Here is a 23,617-nt window from a genome sequence, read left to right on the forward strand (position 1 = left end):
AGCTGATCTCATCATATCCACAATCAGCAGAGAGCAAGGATGCATGCAGGCTGGTCTTTGGTTTGCTCTCTCTACTTTTATACGATTCAGGATCCCTAACCCAGGGAATGGTGTCACCCACAGCAAAAGGATCTTCCCACATCAATTAAGGTAATCAAGATAATCCCCCACAGACATGCGTACAGGCCAACCTAATCTAGACATTGACTCCCCCCGCCCATTCTGGACTGTGTCAAGTCAGCCAGAGAACTAAGACACAGGGAGAAGTCCTCCACCTTCAGACTCAGTGTCACAGAACTTACCCCAGTTCACTTTCCTCCATTATATTTTAATAAAATTAGCTCCTTTCCTAACATACAAGAAGTCCTAATCTTAAAGGCATTTCTCTGAAGTTTCAGCTTGCCATCTTCTGAGGTTTGTATTACACTCAGCAGGGGGTTAGCAGAGAGAGAACATACAAGGTCCACACTTAAGCTCTTCTCTGTGGAGAAAGGTCACTGCTGGTAGAGCACACAAAAGATCAGTGGAGCATGAGAGCAGGAGTCCTTGCCATTCACAAGGTGCCATACCTCTCTCTGGTCATTGTCCAAGCGCAGGTGTTCTGTGTGCTGCTTTTGCCGGTCTTTCCGCCTCCACTGGGCAGGGGCGTTCCTTTTTGTCCACCTGACAATATCAAAGAGGCCATTAAGAATATCTTCTACTCTATGAGTTCTAAGCCAACCTAGTCTACACAGTGAGAGACCCTGTCTCAAAATAGAAAAAAAAAGCCACTAAAAAGTAAAGCCAACTGACAAAAGAGAATGAGAATGTCTGAGCAGTTGATGGTAAGCACAGAAAGCCACTGGAAGCAATATGAAGTCCTTAGGGATAAGCAGCTACAAAGAGAGAGCACGCTCCAAAGACTGAGAGAATTTGTCTTGAAATATCTACCAAACTTCACATGCAGATACAAAGCTGTCTGGGCTACATATACTCATCTCCAAAAGAAAAGAACCATCAGGCCACGTTACCCATTTTATCTCCAATTTATATGGGGTTCAGGTATGAGGCTGTTTTAACCTACCTGCATCCTGGCTGCCTCCGAGTTCTGGGAATAGTTATCTTAAATTTGTACAGTGGAGACAAACACTGACAGACACTCTTGGCACCTAAATAGTTTGGGTTTTGTCCGTATTTGTTTTTAAAATTTCTGAGGTCTTGAGTAACCACACTAGCTTAGACTCTGGATGCCACCGATTACTCCGCTTGGTAGTGAGGTTGGAGGACCTCTAGGGTTTACTCACTTGTTGCTAGCTGGCCCAGTGCAAAGGACATCAGACTGCAACTTAGGGAAAAAGCCAGGCTCATATTTTCCTTGTCCAATTTTCATATCAAGAAGATGTGGGTGAACCGCAGTGTGATCTATTTTTGCCAGACGTAGTTCAATTGCTTTTTCTGAATGAGATTTTTAAAAAAATAAATAAATAAGTCAAACTTTTTTTTTTTTTTTTTTTTTTGGTTTTTCGAGACAGGGTTTCTCTGCAGCTCTTTTAGAGCCTGTCCTGGAACTAGCTCTTGTAGACCAGGCTGGTCTCGAACTCACAGAGATCCGCCTGCCTCTGCCTCCCAAGTGCTGGGATTAAAGGCATGCGCCACCACCGCCCGGCTCTGTCAAACTTTTTTTTAAAAGTGACTACTCTTCAATTCTAGCCAAGATAAGAGTGAAAAAAAATGATTTTTACCTTCTTTCCTGAAATATACACAAGCAGGAAAACAGACATATGATTTCAAAACACTTGCCATCAGGCAATGAGGGACAGTAGTCCCTAAAATTTAGAAATAAATGAGGTAATTCTTACTAATGGCTCAGCTAACTGACCTGAGTATTTTCTGTTGGGACACACTAAGGGGAACCTTAGAGTCTGGTTCAGTCCCAAAGGCTGGCAATATGGACAGTGGCAAAGAGTTTGTTCTAGAACATCTGTAGGGATTTCTGGGCTCTGCAAACTGCCTCAAGTGACACTATGACATCTCTTTTTCTGAAAAAACCTTAAAAATGAGGGCTAGTTAGCTCTTTATCCCACAGCTTAAACACTGTATTCTAATAGACTCATGAGACTACATATCAGACAAGAGTGACTCAGAACACTGCAAATGCAGCACCCGGACTACAGATGGGCTGAGAGCTGAAGGGCAGACAAGCAGAGCCTTCACAGCCCCTGGCTGTTTGAATACGGCCATTTTCAAGTACAATGCAAGATGAAAAGGACTGGGCATCCTCATTTGTTCTTTTGTTTTGCTTTTGTTTTTGGCTTTTGGTTTGTTGAGACAGGGTTTCTCTGTGTATCTCTGGCTGACCTGGAACTCACTCTGTAGACCTCGAACTCACAGAGGTCCCCCTGCCTCTGCCTCTTGAATGCTGAAATTAAAGGCATATGCCACCACCGGACAGGAATCCTGACTTTAAAAACGACTTTGAAGCCAGGCTGTGGTGGCACATCCTTTTAATCCCAACAGGGAGGCAGAGGCAGGAAGATCTCTGAGTTCAAGGCCAGCCTGGTCGACAGAGTGAGTTCCAAGGCAGTCAGAGGTACACATAGAAACCGTCTCAAAACAACAACAACAAAAAAAAACCCAGAAACAAAAATGATTTTGAGAGGCAGGTGGATCTCTAGGAATTCAAGGCCAGCTCTGGTTTACAGAGCAGTTCGAGGCCAGTCAAGGCTCAGTCCCAAAAACAAACAAACAAACAAACAAAAAAGATTTCCAGGCCAAAAGAAAACAAACAAAACAAAAGGAAGAAAGCAAAGAGTGGTGTCACACACCGTTAGTCTCTGTGCTGAGAAGCAGAGACAGGCGTTGCTCTGTGAGTTGAGGCCAGCCTTGTCTATATAGTGAATTCTAGGACAGCCAGGACTACAGAAGTCTTGTCTCAAAAGAACAAAAATAAAATAAAATAAAATAATAAAGAAGAGCATCACAGGTCATGTGCTAACATACTCAAAGGCAAAAACAGAGAAAGCAGCAGACTCGTTTAGGAAAAGGGACACATTAGCGATGGAGCCCTAGAGGAAAGACATCTCACCTGCTTCATCCACAGTGGTACACTTCTGGTACATGGATGTCCGAAGAGTAGGTGTCCGAACATTCAACAGTCTGATCTTGTCAACCCTCGAGTCAAAGACCCGGAGAACGGGGTCTTTATCGTCATCATCATGACACATGATCTTGTTGTCAATAAAAGATGCAAACATCTGGGTCTCGAGGAATCTTGAGAGGAAGGGCAGGTAGGGCTCAGGCTGATCTGACAGGAAGGATGCCTAGTGCGACCAAAAGGAAGCAATCAGCAGGGACGAGAACATGACAGCCCTGACCAAAAACAGCAATACCCCCAAGGGCTGAAGTGGGACAATTCTATGAAGCCTCCTAGGTCATTATGAAAACCAAAACTACAACTCTTCTCCCCTTCCTTAACTCTCATAAAACCTTTGCCTAGAGAAAGAGTCCTTCCCAGCACTGCAAAGCAGAACAGAAACAAAGGAGGGAGCTGTCTAGAAGTGAATCACTGTAGTCATCTGCAGGCCTGCTTCTCCACTTGACTTCTCTTCTTTCACACTGTTAAATAGCTCTGAATCGCGGCCCCCAGGGACTCACTCACTTTATCAAAGTTCTGCATCTGCTCCCTGTTGGTGAACCAGGACTCCTTATCCTGGCTGGGCTGGATGACAAACACTTCATAATCAGCAAACATCTGAGTAAAGCGATTAGCAAAAACTTCCCTGATCTGAATGTTTAGCTGGTAAATCCTGAGTTCTTCTTCATCACACTGAACTTTGAAATCTTTATTGCTACTGGGGTCTTCACGAACTTCCAGCTAAAAAGAGGGAGAGAAAGAGAGAGAAGATGAAAATATGAAATATGAAAGTTATACTTTCATGCCAAAGAAATGCAACTCGTCTGTTTTCATTTTGGACTCAGCAGCAAATGGTGAGGAGGTCTGAACAAAAGGAAGAAAAATGAGAAGAAATATAAAAGGAAGGAATTCTAGAAGTTAGAGATTGACCTTACTGGTAGAATCTTGCCTAGCAAGCAGGTAGAGAGCAAAGATAGGGGAGGGGAGGAGATTCTGTGAAGAAAAGACAGAGCTCAGTCTGAAGGTATCCAGCAACTCACTAAGATGAGGTGCAGTCACTGTGAGCTGCGTGCAGTCCAGCCAAGGAAGGAAAGGGCAGAATCACTCCTGGGCAAAGGGCACGAGGGAGCTAAAGTCAGAGCAGTGGATCAAACTCTGGCACTGATCTCCTCTTGGTATCATCTTTCTTTTTTTTGGGGGGGGGGGGGCGGGGGTAGTGGTGGGATTGGGTTGTCACTTTTCTTACCTTTCAAAGATCATCCTTTTTTTTTAAAGGAGATATATATTTTATCTTCCTAAGTATTTCTCTGATCAACTGGTATAGCTTTTTTTTTAATCTGCTGTACTTTACAAAATAAAATAGAGAAAAGAAATTGCTCACTACTAAAAATGAGAAGTCCAACAAAATCATTACACTGTCCTAACACTTACATATAACTAACCAAAGTTGTTTAGCAATGGGAATGGGAAAGGTAGAAAGATAGGCAAATAAGCACAGAAAGCTTAATTTCATCAAAACCAGAAACTGGAAAGCCAAGTGCATCCCTGGAGAAGTCAGCATTACAGAATCTGTTCTAAGCTGCAGCTGAACTCCAGGCAAGGCTCTGAATCTAAGGCTGAAAGGTCTCTAAGCCTCAGCGTCAAGATGTATCTCTATCAGGCTGCTGTGACATCACAGGACAGTGGATATGAAAGGTCTAAACTTGGGGCTTACCATCACCATCCTTCCTGACCACTCTGCGGAGTGTCACACAGAATGGCAACAGACTCTCCCTGAGCTGTACAAGAAGCCACCCAGGCTCAACCAAGTAACATGTGCTAGACTAGCGGCTAGCACTAACTCAATTTCCCATATGGAACATTTCCTTCAAGGCTCACGAGTATGCACTGTCCTGACCTGGGTACCTTCTCATCTAAATCCATCTTCCCAAGGACAGCACTCTAACAAAGATCCAATCTGTCACAAACTTATTTCCAGCTTCTTACTTTTTCTAAACTCACTCCTGTCCTCTTGACCAATGCTTGCAACCGGGCAATAGTTTCATTCTCCTTGAGGAGCTCATAGGAATGCAAAGGGGAGCCTGCAATATTTCCATTCCTCTTGTCAGACACAAGCTCAGAGACTCGGATCCTCTTCAGCTTTGAGGCACTCTCGCTGCAATGGAGATTTCCTTCAGGGGGAATCCCAAAAGCCATGAGGATCTCAGAGACCTCCTGGACAAACTCCAGTTTGTTGGGAAATTGAGGCAAGTCCTCTGGCAACTCAATGAAGTGGTTGTCAACATCCACAAAGCAGAGGTTAGCCTGGAAATCAAAACAAGAAGGGGCATGAGAGAAGTTTTAGAAAGGACAATGGATACATCTAAATGATATATATTAGACATGGCGCAAAGAAGACAGAGCAAGGCAATGAGACAGCCCTATGCTCAGAGCCTCCCCTTTCTGATTAAAGCCTTAGCAATGTGACATGACCTCTGACACTTTCCTCAGAAGTAAAATGCTAGGGAAATAGCTAAAAGTAGTACGGAAACCATGATGGTATCACCGTTAAGCACACAAGAGCTTTAGAGTGAATGCTGGTCTGACGCATGAGTGAGCTCCACAGTCAGTGAGAGGAGTAAGGAAGTCCAGGCCCCAGTACTGACCTCTTCAGTGTGACCCTGACTGCATGGAGTGCATCCAGTAGCATCCCCTCCTCAGCGTCACTCCTAATTGGTGAGATCTGATTGCCACAGTCCTTCCCTAGGCTTCCCTCTGACTTTACAACTGCCTCAGAGAGGAAGTGGAGCCAGCACTCACACAAAGCCAAACGGTCAGCAACACATCTAGCTAGTCTCAGTTTACAGGTGAAATTGACAAAAAGCCATGCAGGGTGAAGGAGTTTATAATCCCAGCACTTGGGGAAGCTGAGGCAGGAGGACCACTAAGAGTTCCAGATCAACATGGGGATACATAGGTCCAGGCCACCCTGGACTAACCTAAAAAGATAAACTTAAAATAAAGAGGGGGACAGGACACAACACAGGAGCTGGAGAGATGGCGGCTCAGCAGTCAAAAACACTGGTTGCACTGCCAGCTCTGCCAGAGGACCCAAGTTCAATCTTCAGCACCCATATGGCAGCTCACAACCGTCTGTTAACTCCAGATCCAGCAGACCCATTGTCCTCTTCTGGTCTCCATGGTCACCAGCCCAAAGACATACAATACATGCAGGCAAAACACCCATACTCACTAAATTAAATAATTAATTAATTTTAAAAACCTGATACAGGTTTTTTTTACGACTTTAAGACTAAGTAACATACCTAAAATCACTACTTGATAGAGCTGGGATTTGAACTCAGTCATATACTTAAACTGCTCACTAACACCACTATTGATCCTGAGAGGTCTTATACAATTCTTCTTCAACTTAATTGTTCCTGCTCATTTTCTTACACTATTTAAGAGCTGTTCATGTGCTTATTAACCTGTCCTCACAAGACAAGTAACACTGCCTTTACTCTAACAGATTACTAAGGGGCTCAGGGTATGTGTGTCTCATTTATACAAAAGAAATACATGTTACAAAGTTGTTTTGAGATTTATAATGTCAAAGTTTTTTATAGTACATTCACATGTGTGTGAGTGAATGTGTATGCACAAGCAAAGTTAGAAAACAATATTCAGGAGTAGGCTCTTTCCTTCTATCACATGGATTCTGGGGATTTAACTCGGGTTGTCAGATGTACAGGCAAAGGCTTTACCCACTGAGCCACTTCAATATTCCCTCCATTTAACTTTTTAATCTACCTGAAATAGTTTACCTTATGGCAAAAGGGAAGAGTCCTTCTTTAGCAAGGCACTGATACTGTACGCCCAAAGGCTGACCCAGTGATCTACAAATTTATCCTTAGCTCAATAACCTTTATGTTCTGGAAGAAGCAGCCAGGGGATAACATGATCAGCTGGCTAACACAGCCATCTCATAAACTTAAATCTATTACAACTATGTTTTGAACACTTCCTGTATCATTTATGCTGAGTTCATAAGTTGCCCTATCAACTCATATCTATAAAAAGGAAGCTACCCAGGCTGGAGAGGTGGCTCAGCGGTTAGGAGCACTGCCTGCTCTTCCAGAGGTCCTGAGTTCAATTCCCAGCACCCACATGGTGGCTCACAACCATCTGTAATAAGATCTGGTACCCTCTTCTGGCCTATAGGCATATATGCAGGCAGAACACTGTATACATATTAAAGAAATCTTTAAAAAAGAGAGAGAGAGAAAGAAAGAAACAAAGAAAGGAAGGAAGGAAGCAAGCTTCCCCATCTCAAACCCTCAAAAACAGAAGGGTCACTTTAAACTACACCTCTCAGTTTCTCTCCTAGATAACAACGTTGGTACCTGCCTGTTTAAAAGGCCAATAACTGTTTATAACCTAAAAATAGACTACTTTTTACTTGTCCTTTTAAGATTTTAACATTACGAATGTTATTACACAGTTGGGTGGTAGTGGCGCACACCTTTAAACATAGCACGAGGGAGGCAGAGTCAGGCAGATCTCCGAGTTTACAGCCAGTCTGGTCTACAGAGTGAATTCCAGGATATCCAGGGCTACACAGAGAAACTCTGTCTTGAAAAACCAAAAATAGAAAAAAATAAATAAATGCTATTCGGCTAAGCCATCAAAAAAGAAAATAAAAAAAAAACCAATTTAGTCAAGAGCCCTTGCACACAGCTGACAGAATGAGAGGCACGCATTTTCACCTCTTACTCCTTTAAAAGAAAGAGGGGGAAAGCAGTATCTTCACAGGCAACAAAAATAACTAGATTTACCCAATAAGGTTGGTGGCTTCTCTCTCAATGCTGTGAGTCAAATAGAGAGGATCCCTAAGTATTTTTTTTATTTACTTATTTGTATGGGTGCTTTGCCTGTGTTAGGTCTCAGGCAGTATATAAATCCAGAAATGAGAGTCTTGGCCCAATTCAAGCTACTATAGAAGAATATCTGGTGGTTAAATAAAAGTCAACATTCCTCAGGAACTTTTGAAACAGGTTCTCATCAACCAAAAGGAGTCATTTCCCTTACCTCTGACAGAAGGGACATATAGCTCTCCACTGACACATACCTATGGCTACTAGCGTATCAAAGTTCACGCTAGCCTCCAGGCTCCTTCAGTTCCCATTCACATGTACCCACTACACATTACAAAATCTCCACATTAGCCCCCTGGACCTCCTCACCCCCACCCTAGATGCTTAGGCCTACTCTAGCTGGCAGGCTTCCCTCCCACTGCTCCTCGTCCTCCTCATAAAGCACTATTCTCCCAATCCCGCTTCCCCAGCCCTGGCCATTCCAAGTCTGCTGCTTTTGCTCTCTGCTCTGGACTCTTCAGGATGAGAAGAAAAAATGAAAAAGGCCATTTCATTTCTAGGCTCATAAAACAGGCTTACGCTGTCTCCTCTCAGCACACAGTGGGGCTGCCAACCGAAACAATTCATAAACCTATGACCAACTACTCTAGCATCCCTAAAGGGCTGCCACCTGTGTGACAGCTTTGTGAAGATAAAAGGACTGTCAGAAACACTGAAGGCTCAGCCGGGCGGTGGCAGTGCACGCCTTTAATCCCAGCACTCTGGAGGCAGAGGCAGGTGGATCTCTGTGAGTTCGAGGCCAGCCTGGTCTACAAGAGCTAGTTACAGGACATGCACCAAAGCCACAGAGAAACCCTGTCTCGAAAAACCAAAAAGAAAGAGAGAGAGAGAGAGAGAGAGAGAGAGAGAGAGGAAGGAAGGAAGGAAGGAAGGAAGGAAAGAAGAAAGAAAGAAAGAAAAGAAACACTGAAGGCTCTACGACCCATTCTCCTCCTCCACTTACCCTGCCTTGTTTAAAGGGGTCATGGGAAGACTTAGCTACTGTCTAAGGAAGTAAACTCACAAGTCCTCCACATCCCAAATACTCTCCAAACTCTTCCTTTGGAGGGTCACAAAGCCCTTTGCTAACCTGAGTTCCCAGGCCCAATCCCAGTCAGCTGCCCCTCAGTGCATCTTTGAGTTCATCACTGAGGGGACTTCAGCACACGGGATCCTGGGGGGAAAGACAGAAGGAGAGGAAAGAAAGGGGACAAGCAAAGAGTAACAGCCCCTTCTTTGCTCCAATGCTCTCAAGCTTACTTTTCTGGCATGGCTGTGGCTTCAGACAATGAAACCCCAAAGAGAAGCCAGAACAAAAGACGCCTCACAAGAGCAGCTTGGGCTCTCGTTTGCTCACGGCCAGCTGAGATCATGTGTTGGTGCAAAAAAGAACAAAGGGCTTTTTACAGACTTCTGACAGCCAAAGATACGGCTGCAACTGATGAATTCTAATTTGAGGGTCTAAGAAATGAACACTCTCTGTCCTTCTACAGAAAGTCCCTTTTATACACCAAGCTTACCCCACCTCAATGTCCTGATGCCACCTCGCACAGACCCACATCAATGTCCCTCATCTGCCTCAATGCTTCCTTCTAACAGCAGAGTTTAAAGATGTCTTATAGTATAAAGACCGCCAACTAAAAACCTAAATTACATTATCTCTGGGTAATAAAACGTGAGCTAATTCTTCTTAGTTTTCATAAAAACAAAATAAAACAAAACTATGGGCACACATTATGGGAAAACAAGAAATACTGTGTTTCAAGGACACCATTACTCCGACCTCATCATGTGAGCAACTCACAGCTCTTCACCTCCACAGAGGTTATCTGCTATAAATCGGGGCTGAAAACACCCAACGAGGTAACTGCCCTCAAAAATAAATGCCCTTCAGAGGGCAAGCCTGGGTGAATGAGACTCTGAGAGCACAGACTGCTTAGGAAGGACACGTTGGTACTCTTCAATCCCACTATCTAAGCAGACCACAGCGAGAGGCTGGACACAGAAGCAAAGGCTGTTCTAGCGATGGAGAAGCCAGAACAAAGAATGCTGAAGTCTCTCACACAAACTGCAATTCCTCAAACAGTCCCAGTAAGAAAACTGCTGGCTTCCCAGGAACTTCTTCATACACTCACATACCGGAAACCAACAGAGAATGATGATAAGGAGTCCTAAATGGAACAGAACTTGTCCCATGTACACAAGAAGCCAAAGATGGCAATAAAACTGGGAACACAATGTTTGAAAAAATGTTATTAAATAAGGCAATTAAAAAAATAAGATATACAAACACAATGAACATGTCAGATATGAAGAACCTCTAAATATGATACAAAAGGTTCACTGTACTTTTTCCTAAAAAGTTATTCATGTCCCCTGTCTTCACCCCCCAGAATTCGTGTCCCTCCAGTGACCTAAAATTCAGCGTCTCTTCTCACCTCCTGAGGCAGCTCCAGCTTTGACCGGTCATCGAGGCCATTGGAATGCAAGCCCATCAGGTACGGAACTGGAGCATCTAAGAAATGCAGGAGAGAAGCTGGGAGGATGGGGACGTAGACATGCTGCCACTGGAAAGGAAACATGAGAGCTGTAATCGTCTCCGCCACGGTCATCAGTCTCTGGTAATCTAGGTCAGGAAAAAAGAAGCACACTCAGCAAAGCAGTCAAATGAACACTTGCTTCTTACAGAGAAAGCTCAAACTTCCAATAAAATCCATCTGACCCAGGGGCCATGTGACTCTGACCTTGGAAGACCACAGCTGAAACAACCCCCTCACACACACAGGTTCAGCTAGTAATAAAATTTAATAATAGAAACAATAAATGGCATCTTTCTCTAGCTACTACTCTGGAATATGTTAAGCATACTCTCTGAAGTTGGGGTGAGGAAGGCTAGAACAAAAAGAACAGTGGTCAGGATATTCTGTTCACCAAACAGCAAAACAAGATCATTTACCGCTCAGACACTTCTGCACACTAATACAACTTTGCAAGTTTAGCTAGGCATGGTGGGCTCATGCTGACACTGAGGCTGAAGCAAAAGACTGCCATGAGCTTTAAGCTTGCCTGTGAGACTCACTAATAGCAAATTAATTATAGGTCACACTTATCTTCAGTTTGATACATTTGTCTCATCCCCAGTTCCCGGCACACAGGTCCTAAGGATTCTGGATGTTTTTGGACTGAGATGACAGGTGACTGAGGATAGGCCTGGACAGCGTTCACAGTGAGCGCTCATCACCAGAAAGGCATGAGGAGAGGCCGGGTTCCCAGGGAGGGCAGAGGGGAGAGATGCTAGAAACTTAAGTTAATCACCAATGCACAAGGCTTGTGTAGCAATTAAAAAAAATAAAATCAAAAAGTAGATCCAAAGACCTTCTGGGCTAGTATACACAGAGACACTGGAGTCAGGCACACCCAAAGAAGGGCCATGGGTGCACCATGCAGTTCTAGTACACCAGTCTCAATTGTATCTTTTCTAATAAATAATAATCTACTCTAGAAGTTTATCAATATGAAGAGGGAGTTGTGAGAATCTTAAAGTTACACAAAATACAGAGAGTCCAGGCTGGCCATCAGTATCTAAAGAGTGACTGGGCCTGATCTGTCAGTTTGAGCTAACTCCAGATTATTCATCCCTTACTCTGGTACATTTTTTTAAGGGTATTATTATGTAACTCTGGCTGACCTGAAACTTGCTATGTAGACCAGGTTGTCCTCAAACTCACAAAGATCCACTTGCTTTTGTCTCCTGAGTGTTGGAATTTAAGACAAGTACCATGAAGTCCAGTCCTCTACTACCAGTAAGTATTACTAATAAAAAGTCTAATAATTCTCCAGATGATGGTCATTCTTATATTTTCAATATTTTAATATTTAGTACTTGCTTTCAAACATCTACAAATAAAAGCTATAGTCTTAATGATTCTCAGACATCTAAAAAATGTATTCTAAAATCCAAACGATAAAGGGCTGGGAGGTGACTCAGTACATAAAAGCACTGGTTGTTCTTGCAGAGGACCCAGGTTTGGTTACCAGCACCCACATGGTAGCTCACAGCCATCCCTAACTCCAGTTCCAGGGTAACAAACACCTCTTCTGTATTCTGAGGGCACCAGAAATGCACATGGAACATACATACACGGATGCAAAACACACATTTTTTAAGTTTTTAAAAAATCCAAAAGATGAATCAAAAGAATATTAAAACATAGGAGAAAACCTTTAGATGATTATTTAAATTCAGTCCTACTATTGCCAATACTGGTATTGAAACATATATTCTGAATAAATATTCTACACACCATATCAAGATTGGGTATATGGTATATGGAATGGAGCAGAGGGAGGGAGGGAAGAAAGGAGAGAAGGGAGCAAGCAGGGGCCTTTCCTCTTTTTTTTTTTTTTTTTTTTTTTTGAGACAGGGTTTATCAGTAGCTATGGAGCCAGTCCTGGAACTAGCTCTGTAGAGCAGACTGGCCTCAAACTCACAGAGATCTGCTTGCCTCTGCCTCCCAAGTGCTAGGATTAATGGCGTGCACCACCACCGCCCAGCGGGCCTTTCCTTTTTTTTTAACAAGAAAATCAAAGAGCTTTGGTTGGAAATATTCAATCACACTGTGAACCCCAAGTTAGTATTTGTGTTAAATAAAATGAGCCATGGGTCAGGACGCTGAGTTAGCAACTAGTTGACAGAAAGTAATCAGAGCATCAGAGAGCATCTGGAAGAGCTAGAGGGATTCTGAGTGGCGGAGAGGAAGAATGTGCTTTCAGGAGACACTAACAAAGAGAGAAGGTTAGCTAGTTGCTAGTCAATCACTCTGAGCTGGCAGTTTTTCACCCAAGCCTTTGAATCTCAAGTCTTATTTATAAATAGAACGATAGAGATTTAGTGGCAGCAAAAGAGTCAGGCCAGTTGATGTAGGTGTGTCTTCTATCTATCTGATGATTTCATTGGTTAATTAATAAAGAAACTGCTTGGCCTAATAGGTTAGAACATCGGTGGGTGGAGTAGACAGAACAGGAAGAAGGAAGTAAGGTAGATGGCTTAGACAATTGCCCTGCCTCTCCTTTCTGAGCCAGACGTGATGAAGTTCCGGCCCAAGATGGACATACGCTAGAATCTTCCCGGTAAGGCACCACTTTGTGGTGCTACACAGATTATTAGATATGGGTTAATCAAGATGTGAGTAAGAGGCTGAAACTAATGGGCTAGGCAGTGTTTAAATAAATACAGTTTGTGTGTTGTTATTTCGGGGCATAAGCTAGCCAGGCAGCTGGGAGCCAGGCGGGAATGCAGCCCACCGCTCCCGATCACTACAGCCAGTGACAGAGCTGTCCCTGTGGGAACAGAATTCCCACCACACTGCAGTATGACTGGCCTGGCTGCTACTGGAGAAGCAACCGAGTAACTGCAGAGTTGTAGTTTCTGGCTGAAATAGCAGTAGATTAAGGAGAAACCACTGTGTTGAAGACAAAACAACAGCTTCCCCTCCCTTGCCCTAGCCAGAGTGTGAAGCCTACATAAGCTACTCCAGGAGTCATGAACACAAACCCTCTTCTGTACACTAGTACCAACAATAAGATCAGCACCTCCTTTGCCATAGTATCCTATATGCCTCAACTATTAACACTTGAACTCCAGGTAACTATAATGAGCAGTTACTTCTAATAAAGGAGATAACTCAAAGCCACTGGAACTAGAGACACTAAAAAAAAATGAACACATCTTTGTAACTTGTTCTAAGAAATGCAACCCAAGGACACACCACACAGTATATATGCACAAAGTAGGAAAGCTGTGACGGTGACAATTTTGTGGGACCACCACTGGACCACGTGAGCAGTCTGCCACAGACCGGAAAGCTGTTTTTTGATTTTTCAAGACAGAGTTTCTCTGTGTAGTCCTGGCTGTCCTGGAACTTGCTCTGTAGACCACGCTGGCCTCGAACTCAAAGATTCACCTGCCTCTGCCTCCCAAGTGCTGGAACTAAAGGTGTGTGCCACCACTGCACAGCAGGACTGTACTTTTCATCAGAAATTACAGAAGGAAGCCTTAGGAACCATTCATCAACAGATGCTTTTGTTTGGCCTATACTGTTTCTTAACAGCATTGTTGCCATCATTTAAAATTTAGAGATTTCATCTAAGAAAGCCTGGGTTCATATGAAAAACTGGAAGATTTACTAACATCAGGCCAGCAGCACCTCAAGAAATTAACTGAAACTAGTGACTGTTTATTTTAGATGGGTATGTGCTCTTCAATTCAAATATTCTACAACCTGTGACGGATCGTGCCTGTAATCCCAGCACTAGGGAAGCAAAGATAGGAAGACTAAGTTGCACATAAGTTCTGGGTCAGTCTGGCTACATACTAAGTTCTAGAACAGACAGGGAAACAGTGAGATCTTGATCAAACAAACAAACAGGAGGCTGGGAACAGCTCAGTGTAAGAGAGTATACTGCTAGTCCAGGGCACCCAAGCGTGATTTCCAGCACCCACATCAGACTCACACTGCCTGTTACCACAGCTCCAGAAAACTTGAAGTCTCTGGCCTCCATGGGCATCTATACATATGCACACACCCACACAAACATACAAATAAATAAAAACAAAATAAATCTTTGTGGGTTAAAAAAGACTCTATTTGTAATCCAAAATGAAAATAAAATTTGTTGTAAAAAATCATTCTATTGCCAGGCAGCGGTGGTGCACACCTTTAATCCCAGCACTCGGGGATGCAGAGGCAGGTGGATTTCTGTGCATTCAAGGCCAGCCTGGTCTACAGAGCGAGTTCCAAGACAGTCAGAGCTGTTACACAGAGAAACCATGTGGGGAGAGAAGGGGCGACTGGAACTTGGGCTGGAATGACGGCTTAGTGGTTAAAAATACTTGCTGCTTTTCCAGAGGCCCAAATTCTGCTCCCAGACATATCAGGTGCCTCACAGATGTCTATAACTCCAGCTCAAGGGAGATTTGATGCCTCTAGCCGCTGCAAGCACCTGCCCGCACATGCACATACCCACACGCAAACACACACATCTACACAAACTTAAAATGAAATAAAAATTTTAAAACAACCAGAACTTTTCTTCCCCAAATATCATCCTTCTAGCTTATCTTTTTCCAAAGTCTTGAACTCCCTTACATTCTGCATTATTTATTAACTCTTCTTGTCTCATTAAATTATAAATTCTACTACAGAAAGAATATTTTTCTATTTTTTTTCTATCACTTTTATCCAGCACCCTTGAAACAATGCCTGGAACACTGTGCACTCTCAATAAGTATGTACTGAAATTTATGATACCAGTCTGACTCACACAGTAAGCAACTGTTCTTTCTCATCTACCTTAGTATTCTTTCTAAATCTGCTGTTCACATTTAACTCTCACTTAGAGAAACAATTCAGATAACAAACAACAGAAAGAAGCAACAATTCATCTTCTCAATATAAGAGAATCATCCTTTAGGAAATCCTTGATCTTACTGTCAGGCTGAGGAGGAGACAGAATGACAGAACATATCACTACTGGTGGCCATTACCTCCTAACCCGTTTTAGCGTCAATCAGCAGGTTGTGTGGAGACAGTGTTCCCCTCCCAAATTAGATCTATTCCTACCAAAGACCATGATGATAGCCAATCAGGAGATAGCTTCTAGGGGTTCCAACCATTCTCCTCCTACCTGTAAAGCCTGCATCTGCCCCTGACATTCACAGTCAGGCCCACTGTATGTGGACAAAGAAAATGGGAACCCCGCGTGTGTGGAGCACTAACTTACGCTGTGAATAAAGCAGGATCTGAAACTCCAGAAGGGCACAAGTAAAAAGCTGAAACACATTCTCCACCCCAAGCAGTTCAAAAACCTCTTTGACAGGGAAGTCAAACAGAGGAAGTTCATTGGTACTTGGTCTCTGGCAGATTATTGGCCCATAGACCCCAGAAAACTTTAGCGAGCGGCCAGGAGGTGGAAGTGGCACCTCATAGAGTACATTGTATATGTAGCTCTCAAGGGGCAGAGGAGGGGGCTGAGGTGATGTGACCGCCTGGTGGAGCTGCTGCAGCACACTCCGACATGCCTTCATGAAGGACATAGGTGTGATGAGGCAGATGCATTTAGAAACATAGAGCGTGTCCCGGCTAATGTCATAGGAGTTGAAGCGCTGCAGCTTGGTTCCAGGAATGCCTTCACCATCTTCCATACCACTCTGGTCTCCACCATCAGCAAGTGGAGCATGAAGGACATCATATTCAGCGTTGTGCATGTGGTAGAGGGTCTGCATTGCACTGCAGATCTGCTTGCTGGTCACTTCTTCATAAAAGGTGAGGGCAAACCCAAATGTCCGAGAGCCATCCTCCCTTGTGATAATAAAGGCATGGAACTGTGGCTCCCTGGGATCAGCCTGGGTCTTGAATGACAGCCCTTTGGGCATGCACAGCTGCAAAAGACAACAGGAAAACAAGTAGTGAGAGCATTCCTTGTCCTCTTCAGAACACGTATCAGTTAGCAAGAATCTACTGTGTTGGACACCATCTACCAAAAGCTCTCCCACAGTAATACAATACACACACTGACTCACTATTATATATTTGTCTGACACAATAGAAACACAATTTTTTACCAATTTAATACATTAATCAAATACAGAACCATGAGAAATGTGTTCTATAATCCTTTCCTCAAGAACTACTACTGTTGGGGTATACCTCAATGATGTGCTTGTCCAACATAAATAAGGCCATGAGTCTACTAAGCCACAACACCCCCCAAAAATAAAATAAAACAAGTACTCGACGAAGAAGCACTGCTACGACACCCAGGATTCATAACCCTACCATAAACTACTGTGCATAATTACATGGCTAATAAATACACTAACCATTCCCACTGCATCCTGGTCAAAGGGGTTCCAGTCTACATTCTCAGGGTATCGGGCAAGGACCTTAGACTTGAATGTTCGTCTCAATGGCGTCTGCTCAAAGTTTTCTCCTGTAAGAAGAATGAAGCAAATCATTTCCTCAAAGTCCCTTAAATCACAGGGTTAGGAACACAAAGTGTGGCAGTCCAGCAAGGAACAGAAATGAATGCAAAGGGTTAGTATGCCAGCCACCTAAGTAAGAAAGGCATCGAAAGTTACTATGTCAATAAGAAGCTGAAAAAGTATAGTGTAGTTAATAGTGGACACTACTACCCTCAAAATGAAATCACTGCTTTAAGCCCAGTGGTTAATTTTCTTGTAAAAGAGGGAGAAAGCACAAGGAATCAAACTGGATTGCCCATCCCTCACTCCCCCAAAGTCACATTTAATTTGCCTAAAATCAACTGGAAACATTGCAGAAGCATACCATTTTAAGAGTAAGTTATATACTTCTGTGATAATAAAAATACAAAGACATTAAGACTTCAGGAATGCTATTAATGGGTTATTTTATCAGTTCAGAATCATCCGAAATTGCTAGAATTCTTAGTTTCTGCTTCCTCATAAAAACACTAGCATCTGCTGAAGTAATAGCATTAAAGTGAGGAGTGAAAGAGCCAAAAAACCTGCCATCTAGAGAGACACAAATCTGAGAAATCTACTGCTTAAAAAGGCACAAGATGGTTAAAAGGCCAAAGAGTCTAAACACCACTAGAAAGACCGAGAACCGGAAAACTCTGGGTGTGCTCAATTTTGTTTTGTTTTTACCTTCAGTCGTACTTGAAATGAAAGGGCTGGCACCATCCCTGGCTTTAGAAGCCTGAATGTACTGGCATAATGCTATATAATAAATGAAATAACAGAGTATTACAATAAAGCAGTATTATTCAAACTTTTTGACCATGACTCCAGAACAAGACACATTTTATGTCACAAAGCCAAAAATGCATACACATGTGTATAAATGTGTGTGTATACACACACACACACACATATTTGCTTAAAACAAAAAATCCACAAAATAATACTTACCTTTACTTTATATGATATTCTATTCTAACACAGACTGGCTGAGTGTTATAGGTCATACCTGTAATCTCAGAGCTCGGGAGACTAAAGTGGCATGGGAGCCTGTGTGTGCATACTAGCTAGTCTGCATGTGTCACACATACACATTGTCTCTTTGATAGCCCTGGCTGTCCTTGAACTCACTAGGTAGACCAGGCTGGCCTCAAACTCACAGAGATCCACCTGCCTTTGCCTCCCAAGTGCTGGGATTAAAGGTGTGTGCACCACACCCATGGGGCTAGAAATTATTAAGGGAAATGCACTGCTCATCATTACTGGATGACACAGACCTAAGGATAGAAAGCTCCTCACCAAAAATCACCCCACAGGCATGTCACAGGTTTCTTTCTTAGAGCTGGAGATGTAGCTCAGTTGGTAGTGTTTGCTTAGCATGTACAAAACACCATATAAACCAGCTATGATACTACACATCTTTTATCCCAGTACATTGGAGGTAAAGGCAAGATCAAAGTTCAAGGTCAGGACTCAACAGTGTGTTCACAAGCACCTCTAACTCCAGTTCCGGGGGATCTGATGTCCCTTTCTGGCACTGCATGCATATGGTACACATACAAATAATAACACATATATACATACATACATACATACATACATACATACATACATACAAATAAATTTAAAAACTTTAAGTATAAGGTCATCTTGCCGACAGAGTTTGAGGACAGTCCAAGCTACAAGAAACCCTTGGGGTGGGGGTGGGGGATCCTAAGGCACCTATTTAGAAAACTAAAAACTCTACTTAGACATATTGTTTTCTAATTAAAATCTTTTTCATCCACTCTGAGTTTTGTCCAAGTCTGTAATTTTCAACTTCTGCCAAGACACAACTTTCCTTCTGTTAGTAAAGCAAGTACCAACCACACTTTCAATTTCTCTCATCTTCCTACTCCTTCTTCCCAATAGATCCCTCTGAAACTTTCTTTTTTAGTGTACTTCATCTCTCAAAATATACTTAATCTTCACTCAGGAAGACTGTCACAATCAGCAGGCAGCTGGCGACAGCTACAAGAAAGGACTGTAGCTTATGCAGAGCTAGTCCCTGCTCTCAGCAGCACCTGCTGAGATCCACCCATGGAGGCCTGAACTCAGGGCATTAAGTAATCAAGCAGCAAGTAGCTGACATCATGATCCTGACTACAGTCAAAATTCTCAGATGGTATTTTTAAACCACCTCAGTTCTGAAAGGAGATAACTATTTCTTCTTTCTAAGCTTCCAAAACTTGCTATGTTAGTTCATTTCTTCCTAGCTTACCTAAAAAATCCAGAGTGAAATCTACAAAATACCTGAACATACATAGAGATCAGGGTGGCTACCACTGTTCTAACTAAAAACTTCTGGAGAAAGTTATCCTAAGATGGCTATGAAGCTTCCCTAAGACAAGATGAGCACTCAGATAACAGAATTTTAAAAGACAGAATATGGAAAAACAGCAGCCTAAGTGGTAAAGAGTGGAACCAGAGGCTGGAGAGAGGGCTGAGAGTCTAAAAGCACTGACTGGTCTCGTAATGGGCATGGGTTTGGTTCTTACACTTACATAGCAGCTCATAACCATCTATAACTCCAATTCTAGGGGCCTTCTCGGGCACCAGGTACCCACAAGGTACACATACATACATGCAGACAAAACACTTAAACACATAATTTTTTAGTATTTCATATACAGTTTTTAACTTATATAAACAAACCTCTTTATATATTTTATGTAAATCCTTTTTTTTAGTGTAAAATAAGAGAAAAAAGGAGTTCACAAACCTGAGGTATTTTTGTTGATATGATTCAATCCTTTATTGTTTATAGAGGGCTGCATTTTTAAAAGCGGCAGTAAGAAAATAGTAACTGAAACCTTACAGAGATCACTGTCTGAAGCCGTTGTGCACTTAGTCACTCTACTATATAACCTCTAGAAACTCAAACAATACTAGGAATGTGACATCACACCATAAATTCCTGCTGTTCTAGAAATGGCAGATAGTTCTTTGCCCAACATATATATAGCAAACATAAACAGGGGGCTCGAGAGATGATGGCTCAGCTGTTAAGAGCACTGGCTGTTCTTCCACAGACCCAGATTTAAGACCTAGCACCTACATGGAGGCTAACCAGGGGATCCGGCTCCCTCTTCCAGCATTTGCTGGTATTGCATGCAGATGGTACACATAAACACAAGCAGGCAGGCAAAACATTCAAACACATAAAGTACAAAAAAAATTTAAAAACCTTAATTTTTAATTAAGGTATAGTGGAGCACACCTTTAATCCCAGCACTCGAGAGGTAGAGGCAGGCAGATCTCTATGATTTTGATACCAGACTGGTCTACACATTGACTTGGAGGACAGCCAGAGCCACGTCTGAGACTCTGTTTCAAAGGGTTTCAACAAAACCAAAATGCAAACAAACAAAAAGCCCATAATAGCGACAGATTTAAGAACTAAATTCCATTTCTAACAACAATTTAAATGTTAGGTGTGGTGCTCCTTTATCTCTGTGAAGCTACAGAGATACATTTCAGGAAACCTTAATTTTTTTAAAATCTTACATGCCTTAGGACATCTACTGAGTTGTATACTTTTTCTGCTTTGGCCAAGCCAAATAACAAAATAATATTTGTATTGCTATTGATCTGTCGGTATTAACGTGATCAAATCACCCTAAATTGGGGAAGGGAGGCTTATGTTGAAAGTGTCAAAGAATCCCTGAGTTCTCTACAGTGGTTTTATGAAGACATGAGAAGGGAACCACAATTTCTATCAGATTCTAAGTTCCAGAACTCAAAAAAGCCATGAATCACGGCTACAAATATTTCTCTTAATTTGGGAACGAAATATCCCACCATACACAGCCTCGGTGGGCATGCTAAACACATGCTAAACACATGCACCACTACATAACTAACGCTTTCCAGGCTGGTGCTGACCCAAATTAGAGCAATATTATTTTCTTTCCTTTTTTTTAAAATTTATTTTTAGGGATTCCTTTTTATTTATTTATTTTTTTATGTGCACTGGTGTTTTGTCTGCATGTATGTGTCAGATCCCCTAGAACTGGAGTTACAGACAGCTGTGAGCTGCCAAGTAGGTGCAGTGCTGGGAACTGAACCTCAGTCCTCTGGAAGAGCAGCCAGTGCTATTTACCTCTGAGCCCTTCTTTTCTTTCATTAGATGCCTACATTGAAGCCAAGTATAGTAGCATATGCTTGTAACCCAGTACTTGGGAAGTAGGGGTGGGGAGGATCAGAAGTTCAAGGTCATCAGCTACACTATAAGCTAAAGTCTAGATTGGAGTACATGGAACCCTGTCCAAAAACAGAGAGAAAAAAAAGAAAGAAAAAAGAAAGGAAGGGAGAGAGAAAGAAGAGAGAGGAGGAGAGGATGGGAAGGAAGAAAGAGAGAGAGGGAAGAGACAGTGTTGGAGATTTCTGAGTGCTTGTGAGAAAACTCCAAGAAACCAAAACAAGAGTCTTGTGACCTCAGTTTCTTCAAAAACACAGAACCAATATTGGATTTTCCTTTGTGCTTCCTTCTCCCAAGTGCAGCAGAGAGAGGTGCGATTACAACTACCTACTGCTGTGTGTTCATGCGTCTCTATGGAAAAAACTTTTGCCATGTGCTGCATGTGCAGTGACTGTACTTTACTCAGGTGACTCCTCTTAGCCCTCAGAGTATAAACTGGCTGATGCTCTGAATACAGTTGGCCTGAGACTCTGGTCTGCCTCCTTTGTCAGCCCTTCCTCCTGGCCCCAGACCCTCTAGAGAGGTTTTGCTTAAGACATGACAGAGTAGCTCATATCACCACATCAATTTTTCTATAAATAACCATGAACTTGACAAAATTTAATTGAAAAACAAACAGGAACCATTTAAAAACACTGAAGAATGAAAAGCAGGCAGGGCTGACAGGGAAAGAACTAACATTTCAAAAAAAGAGAATTAGTCTGGTAAATTTCTCTTTGTCTATGGCTTCCAGCCAACATGTCCCATTGTGCCTTAGAAGCATCCATATTTCTAACAAAACCCACACCAGTCTTACAATCTTCACCAGAGGGCGAATCTGAAGGCTGTAATAGCAGCTAGAAAGCCAAGACAGGAAATTCTAAGAACTAGAGAGGGGGATCTAAAACCTATGCATAAAATCTGCCCACATTCCTGGCCAGCCCCTGAACTGTATATACATGGAATATACACCACACAGTCAAACTAAAAGAAATGAAGATTCAGGGAAAGTTAACAAACACTAAAGCAATGCCCTTTGAAGGAAGGTAACAGAATACGGTCTGCCAATACATTAAACTCAAAAGTCCATGTATTTCTGCAATCTCAGCATTCTGAGAGGCAGAGACAAGAAAACCCCTGCAAGATCAAGAACAGCCTGGTCTACACAGCAAATTCTAGGCCAGGTAGGCTATACAGTGAGACCCTATCTCAAAAACAAAAAATGCTCAGATGAGAAAAAAAAAGAAAGAAAAAAATGCTCAGGATATAAAGAAAGAGGAAACTATAACCCATTCTCAAAAGAAGAATCAGCCAACAGATAACCTTGAGTTGACCTAAGGAAATAGGAAAGATTTTTACAACAGTTATAGTCACAATGAATGAAACACAGGTCTCAACTGAGGAACAGACAAAATCATTGTGACCATGCTTGACAGCAGAATGACAAAGCAGCAAACTTGGAAACAATAAGGCTATTATCCAACATGGAGAACAGAGAGAAGACTGAATTCAAGGATAACGTGGGAATTGATGAAGCATTCCATATTTAGGGGGTCAGCAAAATGGCCCAGGAGATAAAATCACTTGTTGCTAAGAGTGATGATCTGAGTCGGAGGCCCAGAATCCACATGGATGCAATAAAAAAAAGTTTCTCCAAATTGTCCTCTAACCTTCACATGTAGGCACACACACATATACATACGTGCACACATACAAACCAAATAAATGTAATAACAAAGTAGAAGTTCGTTGAGATGTACAGTTTGGGTCTGGTTAATTTGACACATTAAAGAACCAGCTTTTTTTTTTTTGTTTTCAACATGTCTGTTCCCTGTATTTCAATTGTACCTGTCTTCCAAATAATTTGGGAACCCCAAGACAAACCAAATAGCATATCCTATCATCTGTGTGTAATGGGACACAGTGTAGACTAGAAAGAAATGGAAATTATTAGTTAAATGAAAATTAACCTAGAGATTACTATTAGATATCTTTTAAAGTAATAACACCTTAAAAACATATATCCAAGCCAAGCATGGTGGTGCCCAACTGTATATCCATCACTTTAGGGCAGAAGCAGGATTGGTCTCAAGTGTGAAGATAGCCTGTGCTTTATAAAGCATGACTGGGTCCCAAGAAAACAACAACCAACAAAAGCCACACACAATAAGGGTTATGAGTTTTGGAAACTTTCCCTCTCCCTTATCTCCTCTTCACATGAAACTGAAGCGTATTTGTAATAACATAAAGTGAAGCTGTTTCTTGTAGAGAGAGCCTGTACCTCAGTCTACATCATCAGCTGTGTGCGCAGGGGTCATTCAAGAATACCCAGAAGCAGGCAGTAAACCACCCCCTACTCCAGAAAGCCCACAGAGGCCCCTTCCCAGGCA

At 42.4% G+C, this 23,617-nt stretch overlaps 1 protein-coding gene across 2 annotated transcripts in view; it reads right to left on the reverse strand.

The window, feature by feature from the left end:
- Dennd5a (DENN domain containing 5A) overlaps nucleotides 1-23,617 on the reverse strand; it is an 80,528-nt gene that overhangs the window by 27,091 nt on the left and 29,820 nt on the right. For both annotated transcript variants that reach the window (XM_038341029.2, XM_038341024.2), the window contains exons 2-10: nucleotides 17,696-17,767; nucleotides 16,889-16,998; nucleotides 15,790-16,447; nucleotides 10,446-10,633; nucleotides 5,099-5,416; nucleotides 3,638-3,853; nucleotides 3,065-3,299; nucleotides 1,284-1,434; nucleotides 570-663 (exon numbers count right to left, since the gene is read on the reverse strand). In XM_038341029.2, coding sequence (XP_038196957.1) covers nucleotides 570-663; nucleotides 1,284-1,434; nucleotides 3,065-3,299; nucleotides 3,638-3,853; nucleotides 5,099-5,416; nucleotides 10,446-10,633; nucleotides 15,790-16,447; nucleotides 16,889-16,998; nucleotides 17,696-17,767 — 2,042 coding nt within the window. The remainder of the gene's footprint in view (nucleotides 1-569; nucleotides 664-1,283; nucleotides 1,435-3,064; nucleotides 3,300-3,637; nucleotides 3,854-5,098; nucleotides 5,417-10,445; nucleotides 10,634-15,789; nucleotides 16,448-16,888; nucleotides 16,999-17,695; nucleotides 17,768-23,617) is intronic.

This window comes from Arvicola amphibius, chromosome 1 (genome assembly GCF_903992535.2).
Source record: "Arvicola amphibius chromosome 1, mArvAmp1.2, whole genome shotgun sequence".
In the NCBI taxonomy this organism is placed as follows: Eukaryota; Metazoa; Chordata; class Mammalia; order Rodentia; family Cricetidae; genus Arvicola; species Arvicola amphibius.